This window comes from Lithobates pipiens, unplaced genomic scaffold, assembly GCF_037356315.1.
Source record: "Lithobates pipiens isolate NorthernLeopardFrog02 unplaced genomic scaffold, aLitPip1_a1.2 Scaffold_13, whole genome shotgun sequence".
NCBI lineage: Eukaryota > Metazoa > Chordata > Amphibia > Anura > Ranidae > Lithobates > Lithobates pipiens.
This window is the reverse complement of record NW_027507718.1, coordinates 268,845,260-268,865,181: the sequence shown is the minus strand read 5'-3', so window position 1 is coordinate 268,865,181 and position 19,922 is coordinate 268,845,260. Positions and strand designations below refer to the sequence as shown.

The following is a 19,922-nucleotide window of genomic DNA, read 5'->3' as shown; positions in this document are numbered from 1 at the left end:
AAGGGTACAGATGTGCAGCAGACGACATTGGCTAAAGTTGCAGGAACCATAATTAAAATTATTGAAGATTGCTGCTCCTCCTACGGTCCGGACTGGGCGCCCAAATTTGTCTGAGGCAGGCGTGTAGGGGCCTACTGGCCCTGAACTGCACCGGAGGTAGAGGGACTTTCAGAGGGACGAGCAGATGTCGTGTTGGCGCACCAAGTGGCAGTGTGGGTGGCTGACTGGCAGATTGTGCAGAGGGGTGAATGAAGGCCCGCAAAGTGGCAACAAAAAAACTCCGTATCCATGGCGCTCCAGTCAGTGGAACTGTAGGAATCTGGCAGCTGCTTTGGCGGAGAAGGAGCGCTGGTAGTCGTAGAAGCCGAAACCCCCATATTTATAGCCCAGATCTACCCTGGTATGGAGATACCGATCCAGCTCTTCTCTCCTGTTGGGGGAGGCTGAGCATATCACATCCCTCATCATGCCAAAGGCCAATGTGAACTCCGTCACTGACAGCTTCCTATCCAACCTGGGATCTTTAGCCTTAAGGACTACAGACACGTCCCACCCCACGTGTATGCCTTATTCTCCACCAGGTCATGGACGGAGATGAGCAGGGAGGCGAGGTTGACGTCCTTGCCCTCCAGGATGTCCTTCCTGACATTGGCTGGGACCAAGTGGGAAGGGTACACCACGGAACTCCACCCTGTGGTACCTGCAGAAGGAGTAGGCACTGCCTTGGCTACCGCAGGGTCAGGGGGAGAAACGAGCCGGCGGGTCTCCAAGAGTGCCACTCTATTCTGGACCTCGGAAACTGAGGTGGTCAGGGATGATACCAAGGTGTGGAGCTGTGTTATGGCAGAAGAAATGGAATCCAGGGAAGCTTGCTGGGTGCTGGATCCTGCCATGGCTGGAGGAGGGAAGAGAAGCTTGAAGAGCTCTGCTTTCCTGGCTGTAGCGGGAAAGGGCACACCTCTACGCCTCAACTCAGAAGTCAATTTTGGGATTGTCCATCCCCTAAGGGACTGCACGCTGCCACTTTCTGAGACTGGAGAGGGGGACAACGGGGCCGTGAGATCTTCACTGCCGGCCTGGGACATGGTAGTGTTGTCCTAAACCTAGGTGTGCCGACTGGTCCTCGGGGTTGAAGATCACTGAGCGGAACCTAGTGAGGGTGACATAGATTACAAGACTAGCTAGTGTTCCCTAATGGTATACATACCTAAACGCAGTGAACACTCCTGCTCATGTGCCTTTTTTTTTTCTTACCTAGTGAAGCACCGTCCAAGCGGGTGCAGGGTGGACCTACTGAAACTCGACTGACCTATAAATATAAAGGCAAAACTTTGTTGAAAGTTCCAAATACCTGTCACAGATAATTGACTATAAGGTGACTTTGATGGGCGGCAGTGAGTTGAAATGAAATGAGATGAAATGAAATAAACAAACAATGAAATGTTGCCTTGAATGAAATGAACATCTGCCATGACAGAAGCACGACTCGGTCGTGTCGCAGCTGCAACTGACAACGAACCGGACTCTGGAGCATGTACTGAAATGAGGCAATTAGTGAAATGAGGCCAATAACCAAGGCTCCCCAGGACGAATCGGAACATTGCAAGGCACAACTGGATTCGAACCGGGGCGCAGTACCTGACAATGAAATGAATAATTCTGCCATGACAGAGGCCCAGATCGCCATGCCGTAGCTTTCGACTGAGCACAAAACAGACTCTGGAGCATGTACTGAAATGTGGCTTGTCCTGGGGAACGCTGAGACTAATTTAGTGCTTAGACGTGACTATATTTATATCGGAGCATGATAGGTGACAAAGAAATGATACCCATGACAAAGACAAGACTCAGAGAGTGAGCCTACGATTGACAAATGAATCCTGTCTCTGGAGCATGTACTGAAATGAGGCCAAACAACTGGGCACACCGGAGAGAATCTGTGCATTCCTGAAATGTGACTGGATTCGTACCAGAGCGTAATACGTGACAAGAAATGATGTGCCATGATAAAGACAAGAATCAGTGACTGAACCTGAACCTGCGAGTGAATCTGTCTCTGAAGCATGTACTGAAATGAGGCCGAAAACTGGGGCATCGGAGTGAATCGGTGCATCGGAGATGCGACTGAATTCGAATCGGAGCGTGGTACGTGACAGAAATGAATGAAATGATTAGAAATTATTTGAAAGCTTTCTGGAAATGATTACAAATGATTCAAAATTATTACAAACATTTTGACACGATGAGCAACGACTCGCGACTTTAGAAACGGTGCGAACAATTTGAAACGATTAGAAATGATTAGAAACTATTCGAATTAAATGAAATGTTTGCAAAATGAGTGCCCGATGCGGCATCGACCGATGTGTCACGACAGACGAGCGACTACGAAACATCTGTGAAGCATAGGAGCAACCGATGTTTGGTAACGAACACATGCGAAATGAGAGGTATACGTTTTATGAAATGTTTGTGAGTAATTCATGAGCTCTGGACATTGCAGTTTAGTGACACAATAAAATACATGAAATGAGAAATGGGAGCCAAAGCCCTACCCGCGACAGCCGAACCAGATGCGTTGTACGACAACTACGACTCGAGTGTTGCGAATCTCGAAGAACGACAACTCACGAACTCTTAACTCACAGACACGGATTTGACGAAGACGGACTCATAACACAAACTCACGAAGACGGGACTGACGAATACGGGAACTCACGAACACAGAACTCACAATGTATAATCTCGAATAGTCAGCCCTAGATCTCTGACGTAACAGATATCGTGCACAGGAACCGACAAGGAACACAGCCAAACGGGCTGGTTAAATACCCCCCTGGGCTCCTCCCATAAATTCAGGCCACCATACTGGCCTTCTTATATATATATATATATATATATATATATATATATATATATATATATATATATATATATATATATATATATATATGGAAAGGCCAGTATGGTGGCCTGGAATTATGGGTGGAGCCCGGTGGAGTATATAACCAGCCCGTTCGCCTGGCTCCCTCGTCGGTTCCGGTGCGCGATATCTGATACGTCAGAAATCAAGGGCCGACTATCCACGAGACTTTACAGTGAGCCGGGTTCGTGAGTTCCTACGTTTTCGTCCGCCTCGTGTCGACAAAACCTTGTCGTTCATCAGCGTCCGTCCGGTCGCCGTCTGAGTCGCTATACTCTAATCGAAAGTTTCGTTGTCGTACAACACGTCTGGGCCGGCTGTCGCAGGTAGGGCTTCGGCACCCTTTTCGTTTCATGTGTTATTAAAGTCACGAAAATTAGATTCCTGAACTCACGAACCACTCACTCTAGGTCACACGAACGGCTTAACCGCGACACTTGTATTCGGTACCTCACTGTCACTACCCCTTCTTCGTAGAAGTCGTTGTCACCTTTTCGATACATGTCGTTCGTGCCAACTGGCACTTCGTTTCGTAGCACGTCGTTGCTAAACCGAATGACTCTTGTTGTGTTCGAACCGATCGAACCATCTCGAAATCACAGCCGTCTGCTTGTCGCGCTAAATTGAGCAGTCCGGGCAATGTCAATCTCAGGTTGTTCAAAAACCAAAAAAAAAAAAAAAAAAAAATCATACCGTTTGTACTATGTCCGTCATGTCATTTCCTTTCATGTCAATCATTGCAGTCACTTCAATCATGTCAGTCGGTGATGTCGGATCATTTAATTTTCTTTGTCATGGCATATCATTTCTGTCACTTATTACGCTCCAATTCGAATCTCATCGCATTCCTCATGCATCGATTCGTTCTGGTGCGCCCAGCTGCACGCCTCATTTCAGTACCCCCCCCCCCTTTTGCCTGAGCTCCACGTGGCAGGGTCCCCCCCCCTGCCTGATCTCCACGCGGCAAAGTCCCCTCCCCCCCCCCTGCCTGAGCTCCACGTGGCGGGGTTCACCCCTCGCCTGAGCTCCACGTGGCAGGGTCCCCCCTCCCCCCCCCCTGCCTGAGCTCCACGTGGCGGGCTCCACCTCCGCCTGAGCTCCACGCGGCAGATCCCCCCCCCCCCTCTCCCCTGCCTGAGCTCCACGTGGCAGGGTTCACCCCTCGCCTGAGCTCCACGCGGCAGGCCCCCCCTCCCCCCCCTGCCTGAGCTCCACGTGGCGGGCTCCACCTCCGCCTGAGCTCCACGCGGCAGATCCCCCCCCCTTCCCCTCCCCTGCCTGAGCTCCACGTGGCGGGCTCCACCTCCGCCTGAGCTCCACGCGGCAGATCCCCCCCCCCCTCTCCCCTGCCTGAGCTCCACGTGGCAGGGTTCACCCCTCGCCTGAGCTCCACGCGGCAGGCCCCCCCTCCCCCCCCTGCCTGAGCTCCACGTGGCGGGCTCCACCTCCGCCTGAGCTCCACGCGGCAGATCCCCCCCCCTTCCCCTCCCCTGCCTGAGCTCCACGTGGCAGGCTCCACCTCCGCCTGAGCTCCACGTGGCGGGTCCACCTCCGCTTAAACCCCACGTTCTATGCGCATCTGCGTGGAAAAAAAAAAAACGGGGAAGGGAAAAGGAAATTTTGCATCTACGACGCAACCAAGTCACGTCTCTGTCGCCATACGCACATTATTCTAAATTCGGTTGTCTGCTCGTTTCATTTATGCAGCTCGTTTCAGTTATGTCTTTCTTCACATTTTCCAGTCTTACCTCCACGATTTAGCTAGACATCTCTCTGCAGGCATAGGAGTCTCATACAAACTTACCTTCATCTCCTCAGATCAGTCGAGTTTTCAGTAGGTCCAACCTGCACCGGGTCGGACGGTGCCTCCTTAGGTAAGAGAATCTTCGGGAAGGGAAACGCCCACAAGCGGTAGTACCCTTCTCAAAAAAAAAAAAAAAAAAAAAAAAAAAAAAAAAAAAAAAAGTTTGCTTAGGAGTCTCCTACGAGTCTTGTAATCCATGTCACCCTCTTAGGTTTCGTATAGGAGAAAAACCCGGTCCCAGGGATTAATAAAGCTTACCAAGCCCGGATTTTGCCACCATGTCCCAGGCTGGCAGCGAGGACTACACGGCTCCGTTGTCTCCGTCTCTTTTCTCAGAGAGCGGCAGCCAAAGGTCCTTCAGAACATGGACCATCCCCAGGCTGACGGCCGAGTTGAGGCGTAGGGGTGTACCCTTCCCAGCTACAGCCAGAAAGGCCGAGCTCTTCAGGCTCCTTTTTCCTCCCCCAGCCGCGGTTGAGGATAGTGCCCAGCAGGCCTCCCTGGGCTCCATCGCGGCCTCCATCACGCAGCTTCACACGCTGGTGTCATCCCTGACGACCTCAATGTCAGAAGTTCAGAGTCGGGTGGCCCTCCTCGAGACCCGCCCAGTCGTTTCTCCTCCTATACCAGCTTCACAAGCAGTGGAGAACACCAGCGCAGGTACCCCCGGGTGTACACCAGTAGTGTACCCTTCCCATTTAATATCAGCCAACATCAGGAAGGACATCCTAGAGGGAAAGGACGTCAATCTGGCCTCGCTACTGATATCCATTCACGAGCTGGCAGAAAATAAAGCTTATACTTGGGGGGACGTGTCGGTGGTCCTCAAAGCCAAAGACCCCAGGCTGGACAGAAAGCTGTCAGTCACCGAGTTCACCCTGGCCTTCGGCATGCTGAGGGATGTCATCTGCTCGGCCTCCCCCGGCAGAAGGGAGGAACTGGATCGTTACCTCCACGTAGTAGTCGACCTGGGGTACAAATACGGCGGTTTCGCTTTTTATGACTATCACCGCTCCTTCTCCGCTAAGGCGGCCGCCAGGCTCTCTCAATTTCAGTTACCTACGGATTGGAGTGCCTTGGACACCGAGTTGTTCTGCCGACACTTCGCAGGGCTGCGGTCTCCTCTTTGTGCCATCTGCCAGTCAGCTACTCACACCGCGACTTGGTGTGCCAGCTCGGTGGCAACCCCGCCTGTAGACGGTCCATCGACCTCAGGTTCTGCCCAGGCCCTACCAGCACCGGCACGCCTGCCTCAGACAGATAAACTGGGGCGCCCGGTCAAGACCTTGGGTGGCGCAGCCATCTGTAACAACTTTAACAGTGGGTCGTGCAATTTCAGCCAGTGCAGGCTGCTCCATGTATGCTCACGGTGTAATAGAGCTCATCCCAGGCTCATGTGCGAGCTTAAGCAGGCTAGGAAATCATGACTGAGCCGGGTCAACGTGTCGTGGCTCGGTGTCTACCTCGCCAATCACCCCACCCCCTCACTTGCCACCTACCTAGTCCAGGGCTTTACTCAGGGCTTTCATACAGGACTTATTTCCCTCCCTCACCTCACACACGAGTGCCAGAACCTGCGGTCAGCAGCCACCGACGTACAGGCCATCGACCAGCTGTTACAGGCAGAACTAGACCGGAATTTCATCATAGGCCCTTTCACGAAGCCCCCATTTAACACCTGGCGAGTCAGCCCTATTGGGCTTGTCAAGGGCAAGTTCTCAAATAAACTTAGGTTGGTCTACGACTTGTCAGCGCCTTATTCTTCCTCTGTCCCCAGTCTTAATTCTCTTATCCCCTCCGAGGAGTTCTCCCTCAAATACGCGTCCGTAGACATGGCCATCCAGGCCATTCTCAAGTCAGGCACAGGTACATGGCTCTCCAAGGCCGATATCTCGGACGCCTTCAAGCTCCTTCCTATCCATCCATCTCTCTGGTGCTGGCATGGCATCAAATGGAGGGAGCTCTACTATTTTGCCACTAAGCTGACCTTCGGGTCCAAGAGTAGCCCCTGGCTCTTCGACTCGTTTGCGCAGGCTCTCGAATGGATCTTGCTGCACGTAGCCCAGTGCCAGGGAGTCATACACTACTTGGATGACTTCCTGCTGGTCGAGTCACCTGGCTCCCTTCCAGGGGATTTGGATAAACTAAGGGTGGTCTTCAATAATCTTGACGTCCCGATTGCTGAGCACAAGGTAGAGGGCCCTGCGCAGGCAATCACCTTCCTCGGGGTCAGCTTAAATACCAGCACTATGCAGGCCAGCCTTCCCCCGGATAAACTAAGCCGCATCAGGTCGGTCATGAGGGACTTCACCCGCACCAGAACTTGTACCAAGAGGCAGTTACAGTCCCTTCTCGGTATGCTTAATTTTGCCATGCGCATCATCCCTCAAGGTCGCGCTTTCATATCACGCCTGTTAGTCCTACTGTCTCATTCACAAGACCCGGAGCATATCCTCAGCCTGGACCCCGCAGCTGTAGCAGACCTTGCCATGTGGGAAGAATTCCTGACGTCCTGGAATGGCGTGTCCCTCTTCATTCCCTCCGTGTCCTCCTCATCGCCGCAGGTCGTGACCGACGCAGCGGCCTCCACGGGTTTTGCGGCAATTTTTGGCCACCTCTGGCTTGCAGCCCCTTGGCCTCCTCAGATACTGGCTATTCCGGGCTTCACCGAGACGTCCTCCCTATTTGAGTTGTACCCCATCGTAGCCGCTGCCCATACGTGGGGCCGCAGTTGGTCCGGTCAAACAGTGACCTTTTCAACGGACAATCTCGCCACTGCGGAAATCATTAACAAAGGCAGGTCCAAGTCTCTGGAGATTATGTCCTTCCTGCGGCGACTGGTCCAGCTCTCGTTATTGTTTCAATTTAATGTCCATTGTGCCTTTATCCCCGGTAAATGTAACCGGGCAGCGGACGCCCTTTCCCGCTTTAACTTAGTTTCCTTTTTTGATCAGGTGCCCGGAGCCGGACCAACGTCAGCAGTTATCCCGGACTGGTCTCAACTGACCCTGGATTAACCCCTCACCTAGTAGCCGCGACTCAACTCATCAATCACTCCCTCGCAGACAATACCCGCAAGGCCTACCAAACAGCCTGGAGGGCCTTTAACCGCTTCTTAACGTCTCACTCCACAGAGACCTCCCGGGTCAAGCAAGTTCTGGCCTTCGTTGCCCATTGCCACTCGGACTTGGCGCTATCCGTCAACACGATCCGACTATACCTGGCCGGGGTACAACATTTTACGTCCCTCCAGGACCCCGCTGAACCCTCCTTGTTCACTTTCCACGCCATTCGGGCCGTCATGCGTGGCATCCAGAAACGCCAGCCTGCGGCCTCCCTCAAACGCTTGCCTATCACAGGAGACATTTTCAGAAACATGTCCGATATTTTGGCCACTGCACCTTTCGGACTCCACACTAGTACCATTATACAAGCAGCCATACACCTGGCCTTCTACGGCTTCCTGCGGCCAGGCGAGTTTACCTCCAGTAGCCCCTCAGCTCGCACGCTATGCAAGCACCACCTGGTCAGGCACGGAGACCATTTCATCCTGCATATAGCAGTGTCCAAGACGCAACAACTTGGCCCGGGGACGGACATACATTTTTATAAAACTAACAACCGCTGGTGCCCGGTCGCCACGCTCACCCGCTTGTTGACCCTTCTGGCCGATCAACCAGGAACTGGCCCGCTTCTACCATTCCACGGTAAGCCACTGAACGCAGCCCAGTTCATGGAGCATGTCAGGATACTCCTGAGCATCCTTCACCTCGATCCGGCTCACTACTCCGGACATTCGTTTCGGATCGGAGCAGCTTCAACTGCCTCTCGCCAAGGGGTCCCGGTCCACATCATCAAAAAGTTGGGTAGGTGGAAATCCGCCTGCTTCGCCCGTTACATACCCAATCCGCAAGTAGAGATGGCCCAGGCCTTCATCAAGCTCACCCAGTAACAAACTCGAATCAATAAAGGCATTCCCTACCTGTATGTTTTTGCCCCCTTATTTTGGTATACCCTACGTTAGGCCAGGGCACACTTTCAGGTCCGGTTCAAGTAAGCGAGTTTTGTGTTATCCTTGTTTGTCATCCTTATCCGTATCGGTCAGAGGGCTCTGGGCCATAAATGGAAAGGCCAGTATGGTGGCCTGGAATTATGGGTGGAGCCCGGTGGAGTATATAACCAGCCCGTTCGCCTGGCTCCCTCGTCGGTTCCGGTGCGCGATACCCACCCACCCATCCCCTGTCAGGGCATTTCTCAAGCATTATACTCCCGGGCGAGTACTCATTTCACTCCATTTCATTTTCATTTCATTCATTACTCATTTCTCTATCAAGGGTATGCCCCCTTATTTTGGTATACCCTACGTTAGGCCAGGGCACACTTTCAGGTCCGGTTCAAGTAAGCGAGTTTTGTGTTATCCTTGTTTGTCATCCTTATCCGTATCGGTCAGAGGGCTCTGGGCCATAAATATATATATATATATATAGTATAAACTAGGCAAAGCAACGTGTGCTGCATAGCACCATAAACCACCTGCTCTCATTTTTCTTGCCCTGGGTGTGCAAGGAAGAAAGTGCCAATACCGGAACATGTAGAGTTCAGATTAAATTGTATGTTATTAAAGCCAGTGGGTTTTGGGGTTCAAATGATCCCACTTCAGGAAGGGAAATGCCTTTGAAGCCTAAAAATGCAAAACAATTGGCTGGAGATGGACTTTAACCTGGAAATGATACAATGTTTTATAACAGATTCTGCATATTTTTAATAATACTAATGGGTGGTAGTGCAACCTCCTGTCACATGATTCCTTGTTGTGCATTCTTCCTGTCTAAGCCGTTGTACACACGGTCGGATATTCCAATGGCTATAAAACTTTCCGACAACATGATCCAATCGGACATCCGATCGTTTGCAGAGAGTTCCGATCAGACCAAGTGCCACGCATGCTCAGATCAACTTCCTAGACCAAGGCCATTGGCTACTAGCCTGAACGTAGTCCCGTTGTAATGAAATAGCATCATCAAGTTCTGAACAATGACATTTTCCGACAACTTTGTCCGACTGTGTTTATGCAACACAAGTTTCGGACAAAATCCGTCGGACAAAATCTGACTGATTTTGTTGTCGGAATGTCCGACCGTGTGTACAAGGGCTAAGAATCCGATTCAGGGTCAGTCATAAAACAGGTACAACTGTAGGGATTTGTGCAACAGGGCTGGCTGCTATGAGACATGTCACCCACACAGACGGTAGGATATTTTCCCCAATGAGATTGAAAGTTTTAAAATTCTCAATTTTCTTTTATTACTGTTAATTGAATTTTTATGAATTTTCAATTGGCTTGGATTTACATAAGCCTAAAACCTAAACTGTAAAGCATGCACAGGGAAGTGTGAAACATTAGAGTTTCCTCTACATGCCATTAGATATTTGCATTCACATTAAGTCGCATTTAGTAAATCAGGCCCAGACGTACATGCTTGTTAGGTACATTGTATATAATGTATGTAATATATGAACAATTTTTATGATGGATGTGTTTGATTTCTTAGATCTTTGCCAGTGGAATCGCTGAAACTGATGACCTTGCCCTCTCAGACGATATGGCCAGCCTAAATTTTCCTGTTATTTTGGGCAGTGAAGGAGCTGGAATTGTTGAGAGTATCGGAGAAGGAGTAACAAAGGTTAAACCAGGTATCTGCAATTACCTTTAAAATAACTCACAGATACTATAATGTATTTTATTAGATTGAAAGAGAGAACACGCAACAGGTGCAATAAGAGCTGCCCCCTTGGACTTTTAAGGCAGAAATGGGAGTAATGAAGTATATAAAAGGCAACCAAGTGCCACTTTTATTAAGTACAAAAGATTAATTTTATCATCAAAAAACAGTCACTTTAAAATATACAGGATACAGTCCACTGACAATGATAGGAAGTAATAGGCATTAAAAAATGTAGGTAAAAAGTGAAATTTTCTATGCTCCTCTGTTGGCAGTAGTAACAGTATGCATTTTTGCAATGTGGACAATACTCTCCTTGTCTCCCATCTCCCATCTGACTCACAACTGTCCCTTTTTTAATAAAATTAAGTTTTGGGGGGATGTGGCTGCTGATGTCACTTTGTGCCAAGCCTTAAACCCTTAGTGACCGAGGGTAAAACAAATGTTAATGTTGGAACACAATTTTGCAACTTTGACATTTGTACAGTAAAACTGTACATATCATCACAACTACATTGTGTATCCTGGTGAATTATACCTTGTTTTTTTCAGGACAAATTGGTCTTTCTTTTGGTGGTAAATAGTAATGGATGTCTCCTCATTTTTAGTTTATTATCAATGGAAAACTGGTCCAAAATAGGAAAGAAAATGTAGCTGTATACAGTATTTCTTGCTATTATAATAATTTAACACCAAAGAACAACACAAACCACATGTGTTTATGTCAGTTGTTGTTTGTACCCATAGTAGGGCTCAGAAACAGTGGTGCGCATTTCGTTTTTTTAATCTAAAACACACTGACAGTAATTTAAAAATAAAAAAATCCTACCTAAAATATACATACCCTGCTTTATGACCCTGACATTTGACCCTGATCTAAACCTTTGACCCTAACACTAACCCTGGCACTGACCCAGATCAAATTTTGATCTACCTATTTTGTTTCTTTATTTTTTAATTCATTTCTTTTTTTTTTTTTACACTTTTATTTACATCTTTATCTTCTACAAGGAGAGAAAGATACAATGTATCTTTCTCTACATTCAGAAGAACAATGAAACACATGGATGGGCTACACAGTGACTGATCACTGCAATAGCCAATCAGAGGCTATCAAAGCAACGCGGTGACCCTGGACCAGGAGTCCTGGGTCCCAAAAATTAGTACAAGACCTGGCGCTCACAGTGGGAGCCCGATCCTGGTGCTGGAAGCGCACTATCCAGAGGTATGCAGATATGAGGTAAAGGCCCACTTCAGTGAGGTCACATACCTGTATATGGTCGACAAGAAGGGGTCCAAGTAGTATAATTAATTATACATAGATATATATATAAAACCCAAAGGCTAATAATCTAGCCACTGCCAGAGTCAAGCTGAGGTCAGTCCATGAAGATTTGTAGCGTGCTTCCCGACATGTTTTGGAAATTTTTATTGGTACATATTTTCCTTCATCAGGGTATATTTATTTTGAGTGACTTTATCTTTATATACAGGGTTCATTGGAATAGCATGGAAAAGTAATAAAAACAATAACAGTAGCAGTACAGACATCAGCGTGGCAGTCCTAATGAAGGAAAATATGTACAAATGTACCACCCAGCGAACCCGCCTGAATGGGCCCTTAGTTTTTTTTTTATCATTCTTTACATTTTTAATTATATATTTTTTTAATTTGTTGCAATTTTTATTTTTTTCATAATACTTCTGGGGGAAGGGGGGAGGGCTTTGGTGAAATTTTAGGGGTCTAAATAGGTCCCTGAAGTCTCACTGTTAAGACAGAGAAAGGGACTAAGGAAACACATTCCCCAGTTACTTTCTGCAGTCTCAGCTGCACAGCATGAATGAACATGAAGAGCTCTGCACAGCTTTCCTGTTCATTTATAAGTGAAAGCATAGTAAACAGAGGGGAGGGGGAAGCAGGCAGAGCTGTGAGAGGGGGGTGGGAGCACACAGGGGCCCAGTCAACAGACACAGACATGCAATCAGTGTAGAGAGCACAGACAGGGTGATTGGTGTGGCAGGGGGCAAGGAACTGATCTCCTGTATGCAGCTGAAAGTAGTGGAAGGAAGAGTAGGAGAAGCTGGCATTCAGCTGCTGTAGGCTGAGCTATACAGGGGATCAGATCCTATAATTGCCCCCGCCCCAGCAAAATCAAATGTGACAGGGTGGCTATACTGGCCCCCCTGGAGCATGGGCCAGGTCTCAATTTCGACCTTTGCAACCCCTGACAGTAAGCCACTGATCCACAAATTTCACCACACATGAGATAGCTCAAATGCTATTTATCAAACTAAAACAATTGTGGGAAAGCAGCATGGAAGACTTGTGGGCCTCCTAAGAACAAATTGTAGACACTATTTAAAAACCTCAACTCTCAATAGCTTTGTGCGATCAATTACACAAACATACGGCTCTCGTATGACCCCTTCGCCCCCTAACACATATGTTCCACAATCCCTCTTTTCCCCCGGGAATGAACATTCTAGCATTTAGTTGGTGGCTCAACAAAGGCCTACTTAGGATTGGGAACTACTTCATATCCACGGGCCCCATTTCAGAGGCGTACTGTACAAGTAAACTTCAAATGCCGTCCTCTGAGCGGTTCAGTTTCTCACAATTATTACACTTCCTTCGCTCACTTTGGCCTAACAGGTCGGCTCCCCCTAAAGCTACACTCTACGAATCTTGGTGTGCGGAGGCCATGGATCAGAGGGGTGGGATCTCCATCATATATGCCTCTTTAGCCTCGGTGATCTCTAAGCCCTCTTACGTAGTCTCCTGGGAGAGAGATCTAGACATTTCTTGGGACCAAGATAAATGGTTTTCATGCTTCCAACGATCATTCAAAAGTATCTGAAACATCTCAATAATTGAAGCAAACATTAAAGTACTTACCCGGTGGTATAGGGTTCCCTTCCTCTTAGCCAAGTTCTATCCAAATGCATCACCACTGTGCTTCCGGAACTGTAACCATACAAGTTCCATGCTACACATTTGGTGGTCCTGCCCGAGAATACGATGTTTGTGGAATAAGGTTTTCCACTTGATACGTAAGGTGACATCGGTCCAGGTACCCCAAACACCAGAGATAGCCCTTCTCAACCTCAAAATAAATAAGATAGACTAATACTCCCAGGCTTTAATTTTATTTATCTGGCTGGGGGCCAAAACCACTATTGCGGCCCATTGGAAGAAATCCTCAGTCCTGATCGCAGCAGTGAAGCGTAAAATCTCCTGGATCATGACACAAGAAAAATTAGTCAACTTTACCCTGGACAAAACCCACATATTCTAATGCATCCGGGAACCATGGGCAAAATATTGCCACATCTCTCTTGTCCCTGGCATGGCCCCCCCTTGACTACACACTCTGGATGACCCGGTTGGAACTACTCCCCCCTCTCCCTTGTCTTCACTCCTTTCGCACCCCATTCCCTCCCTTCCTCTCCCTCCTTCTTTCCTTTTCCTCTCTTGTCTTTCCTTTTCTTGTGCAAAAGCCACGCACCGGAGTTTGTCCTTCTCTGCTTTTGTACCCCTTTCCCTTGCTCTTTTGTCCAATACCTCCTCTTTACGCTTGTCAGGGGGTGAAGGATTGTTCCTCGGTGCTAGGAATTCCTGTATCCCTTATATGCTTGGCACCCTGAATTCACTGGTTCTATGTTCATTCTACTGTAGTGCTAGTGGAACTACACTTGTGTCAAGGTCAACAGTACATGGGGGATGATGGGGGGCTGGGACTCTCCCTTCCACAGCTAGATCCCCTTGGGGGCGGTGGGGGGGTCTCATCCCTCTGTTCTCCCCTGTACTTAGTTCATGGGAATTTGGACTGTTGTCCCCTGCCCATCTATATTTTGGTCAATTGTTTGATATAAGGCTTGGTCCAAGCTCTGACTGTCATCTTTAAGATGTCGTTACTCCCCGGAGCTGGCACTACAGTGCACATTTCATACTGTTTCCTCAAGTTTATGCATCTACCTACTCCACGGATTGTCTTGCCAGACACAACATTACCCGGACTCTCCATTTAATATTGTACTAAATGTTACCTACTGTAACTTGATCTTTGTATGTTTCCTACGCGTGTTGTGATTTTCAAAACTCTAATAAAAACTATTGAAAGTAAAACCTCAACTCTCTGGGAATCTTTTAAATCTTTTTTTTTTCTCAAAAAGATGGTCCCGTTATTGCAAGATACTTATTTTTTTTTTTTTTTTTTTACAGGAGATCATGTTATTGCATTGTGCGGTCCAATGTGTATGAAGTGTAAAAGCTGCTTGCATGAGGACAGCAACTTCTGTGTAAACAATGAGTAAATTCTTTTTTTAATTATTTATATTTTTCTTCATTCTGGAGATACACAACTAGACGCAACAACAACTGATATAGTATACTCTTCACCTTGACAGGACATTTTACTATGATCTTTGAGTCTGTGTACTTTTTAATTACTTGTTTGTCAAAATATGGAAAACCTGTAATTATGTTCTTGACACTCATCTAAACTGAAGGAGAAACTTGGCTCGATTAAAAAATCCGTTTACAGAACAAGTTCAGTTGAATGCGACTAATTAATATCTATGTAATGATCTTGATAAAAGAGAACCTTCATGGGCAAAATACTATTGTTTATAACTTGCATCTTCCGTGAACCATGGTTAGCCCCAATAGGGCAATAAGTTTTGTTTTGTTTTGTTTTGGGGGTGGGGCATTCCTAGACCGTCACAGTTGCGTCCATCTACGAACTTTTTGCCCAATGGTTTTTCTTTTAAATAAGTGAGGGGCACAAAAAATATATCAGGCAGTGGAAGTGTCGTATTCCCTATACAAATGTGGTGGATGCAGTGATGGCCATATTACTAGGTGAAGTGGTGTAGGTCCCATAAGTTACCAAACAAGATTTGGGTTGTCTGCTAGTGCAGAATTGCATAGAATTGCCCTTATCTCCAGTGGAAGTCATGCTCCTACCAGGCCAGTGCATGTTTTCCCATGATCTTTGCCTAAAAGGTATCCCCTGAAGACACAAGTAATGATCCAGTTACAGGCTAGTCCTAACAAAATGGAAGGCAGCTGCTTAGCTAACTTTATCTTTTCAGTCTATCAAAGTATAAGATGCAAATAAGCTGAACAAAAATTGTGATAAACCATTATTAAATGTTTTCATTACAGTGTTGGCAAAAACAAAGGGCTCATGCTTGACAAAACCACCCGATTTTCCATCAATGGAAAACAGATTCACAACTTCATGTCCTGCAGTACATTTACAGAATACACTTGTGTGGATGAATTTGCATGTGTTAAGATTGATCCAAAAGCAAATTTGGATGAAGTGTCCCTTATTGGTTATGGATTCTCCAGTGGCTACGGAACAGTACTTAACACTGCCAAAGTAAGTTTGAGTAAATATATTCCATATTGCAAATTACAGATTGACGTGTTATGAAATATTCAACAAAGATGAACACTTTAGACAGCTTCAGGAGGTCAAAAGAAAGTATTCGTACAGTACAAGACACAAGCATAATATTCATATACCCTGGGTTATAGGCTTGTGTTTTCAGGTCATTGGATACTGGCAAAGCTCTTGAAGACTTCACACCCTGGGGCACCTTCTTATATTCCTCATTCCATGAGTCTTTAGTTTATTACAAATGTCCATAGATAACACTAGTAACACTTCAGATGACACTTCTTCCTTATGAAGAAATCCCTCATAACTTATTATTTTAACTTCAGAAACTTCAGTCAACTAATTATTGTTTTCTAGTGATTAACAATAGAAACATTGCATCCGTACATTGCAATCTTTGTAAAACCTTGGGGGCTGTACCCAGACCCCTTGCTGTTGGGACGGCATTTCATATTGCTTTGGACACTGGATCCTGTGTGGGACCTTGGCATTTGGTGCAACATGTTGAGTTAGCAGCAGGGTGCTAAAAAAACTCCAGGGTCGTAGTCCAACCATATGGCACCCAGAACTTAAATACCCTTCTGGTGTATGCCCACCTTTACAGGGACCAGCAGGGTAGACATGTAAAATAGGTGTAAGTTGTATTTATGACCTTTACTGTTTTAACAGAGATGATGTTTGCAATGTATTTCATGGTTCTGTAAACCTTTCCAAACTCATGCATGTTTCTTGATGCAGATAGAATTCTCTACCCATAAAAAGGAAAAAAGAGGTCTTGGGTATCATATGACAGTAAGTTTACTCATCTATAAAAGCCCTTAGTTAGGTACTACCTCCCAGGGTCTCTGTTAAACCCAGCCCTGTTTATCCTTGCTCACAGACCAAAAAACTTTAAGCAATCAAGGTTCCTATACATTCCCAATTCCGAATTACCAAGGAATGTTATATATCTTTCTAACCCTCATGCTTTATGGGTCGTGGATATTAACCATTTCTAGGCATAGGTTATCTTCCCTGAGATTCTTTAACTCGCCAAGCACACCAAGCCCTAATTAGAATGTAAACATAAATTCTTGATCACCTACAATGATGGTATGTTTTCATGATATGCATTTCCTTTCAACTAGACCCTTTTCAGTTTGTCCCAGATCTGTACCTTACACCCTTGTTATAGGACCTGGGCTACCCCTATCCTTTTTCTCTAGGTGTACAAAAAATAGGTTTCAAAACTGAGATTGTTCAGAGTAGATCCTTTAGCTACAATTCAAATCCAATCTCCTTTCACCATTTTGTACACTCCGAGGGTCTGTACATCAAAAGAGCTCAGCCATGGAATGTATCAATTAATACCCATGGTAGATTCTTCTTTTTGACTAACTTCCTTTTTTTTTTTTTAATTCTTTATTTCTTTGCAAAAAATACAGTACATGGGTTATTAATAATAATTATATATAAGAAACACTTTCTAATAACCATATCTTGCCATTTTTATAAACAAAACAATATCCGTACGATATCAATACAGTATCAATTCCCCACAACGGTTCCCTTCCTTCTCCCTTCCAAGCAGCCTCCAAGCCTCTGATATTCTTGACATCTCTGGCACCACCATAAAGGGAATTCCTTCCTTTCCTCTTGAAAATAGTGTAGCACTATTACAAACTTCCTTATTACAGGGCAGTACACCTTTTATGTCATCAAATAGGCAAAAGCCTTTTTATCAGGGGTTCTTCTAAAGTGCCAAACCATAAAAAACGTCTCCTTCCCAGATTCTCCCTAGTGACATTCTGTATTCCTCCCATCAGCACCAGCTGAACAGATCATCTATGTCAAATGCCTACCCCTCTTTCAATCATGTAATGCCACCTCTAAGGAGGTCCTCATTCTACAGCCATTCTGGTGCAATCTGTCATCTTGTTGGGTTAGTCAATTCTTTTTGTGTGGACCTGTTGCACATTTCTGTTGCCTGTGTTTTACCCACCCCATCTAATTCATTGCTTGGGGATGTCCCAGGGTCTATGAATACAATGCCTGCATCCTGATATACATTTACATATCTGTAAACTTCATATGTTGGCAACCAGGACAGGACACACCCTCTGTTCCTTGGTTACTCTTCACGGCTTGCTACAAAAATGAAGACTAATAGAGTGAGGCATGGGGCAGGTCCTCAACAGCTTTGCCATTGTCCGTCATCTGAAGGTACAAGCCTATTACCCAGGGTTTATAAATACTTTGCCTGTGTCTTGTACTGTTCTCCAAGAAATGTAATTTACAGGTATGTCAAAATAATTTTTTTCACAAATTGCAATGGCTTCCTAGGATTATAGTCAGTACAATGTGCTGGGTTTAAGATGCTTAGATGCTTAGAATTTCTGTCAGAAGATTGTATTGAAAATGATCACAGATTTAACATCCACATTCTGCAAAGTGGTAACTGCAGAGATGCATTAAGAAAGAATGAGGCCTAAGGCAAGGAAACGTTGCCCTTTCCCCCACAACTTCTTTAGTTAGCATTGATAAGGACTGCAGTATGCACATATCAACCCCATTTGGATTGTCTGCACTGTCATGGCCCCACCAAACATCAGCTTTCTATAAGTGTATCCCCCTTTATGAAGAAACAGGCATGTGCAGAGCTTTGATCAATTGTTCTATCCCCTTGGTTTACTACAGGAGCATACACATTGTAGCTAGTCACCCTGGACATCCACCAAGCCCTAAGCAAATCTATTGGCTCATGGATGATTCAGTTCTACTTAATTGTTTATGGCTGGTAAAATTGAAACTCTAAAATCTACAGATCTTGTGACGTTACAAGAAAGAAATCGAAATTTTCAAGCTGTAGGATTTATTGAATAGTCCTCTCAACAGGTAAAATAGCCATAGCTATTATAATTAAGGTTCATATTTCAGAGTATAATCCTCATACAGTACCCTAATACAAATTGAATGACTGTGTTCTTTCCTAGGTGAAACCAGGGACCACATGTGTTGTGTTTGGTTTGGGTGCAATTGGAATGTCTGCTGTCATGGGTTGCAAAGTTGCTGGTGCTTCCAGGATAATTGGTGTAGACATCAATCCAACCAAATTTAGCAGAGCTAAAGAATTGGGATGTACTGATTGCCTCAATCCAAATGACAGTGACAAACCAATCCATGAAGTTATTGTGGAAATGACTGAAGGAGGAGCAGACTATGGATTTGAATGCATTGGCAAAGTTGATGTCATGGTAAGAGATAAATATATAGGAAATTTTTTAGCTTGTCATTCCTTTATCCGTATAAAACGTAATCAAAGCACAAAAAAGAGCCTACGGACTTTACTGGTACCAGGGAGGACAACATTTATAAAACCTTCATTCCGTTTATTACATGGTTAAAATATAGAAAGAGCTGACTGTAAGGCCTCATGCACACTGGATGTTTTTACAGCTGCTGTTTTTTTGGCTTCAGACATTTTTTCCTGCAGTCAATAACGTCTCCATCATGTTATCCTATGTGTCCATGCACACATAGGCTGTTATCAGCAATATTTGGCAGGCATGTTTTCTAGGTGGAAAAAACAGAACTAGTGGGTTTTAAGAGTAGTTTTTCAGCTTTAACTCTGAAAAAAGATGAAAACAGCTTAAGCACGCTGAACAACGTGGCTATTTAGCATTGATCATCATTTTTATAGTTATAGTTTTTCTAAAAGAAAAAAAGAAAAAAAAATTACAACTAAAAAATGCCTAAAGATGCTAAAAACTCACTCTACAAATACAGCTTTCTACAGCTAACATTACTGGCTTTTTTAATAAAGTCCAGTGTGCATGACCTGCGTAGCCCAACAGTCCCCCTCTCAATAATGTCCCATACCAGCCCTTATATATCTATAATAATGAGACCACACCTTTTCTTTGGAGTAAAATGGCCACAACAGCCTTTTATTAAACATAACCAAAATATTTTACTCCCTCCAAAATATGTATATAAATATATAAATATATAAATATATATCTACAACTGTAAACCAAAACCTTGAACAACTTTTATCAACTCCAGTCTGGTGATCTCTGACGGTG

General features: G+C 45.6%; 1 protein-coding gene across 1 annotated transcript in view; it reads left to right on the top strand.

Moving 5' to 3' along the window:
• Window positions 1-19,922, top strand: part of LOC143974843 (alcohol dehydrogenase 1-like) — an 86,657-nt gene that overhangs the window by 29,022 nt on the left and 37,713 nt on the right. The window contains exons 3-6 of the mRNA XM_077476598.1: window positions 10,280-10,421; window positions 14,673-14,760; window positions 15,618-15,837; window positions 18,831-19,091. Of these exons, the coding sequence (XP_077332724.1) occupies window positions 10,280-10,421; window positions 14,673-14,760; window positions 15,618-15,837; window positions 18,831-19,091 (711 nt within the window). The remainder of the gene's footprint in view (window positions 1-10,279; window positions 10,422-14,672; window positions 14,761-15,617; window positions 15,838-18,830; window positions 19,092-19,922) is intronic.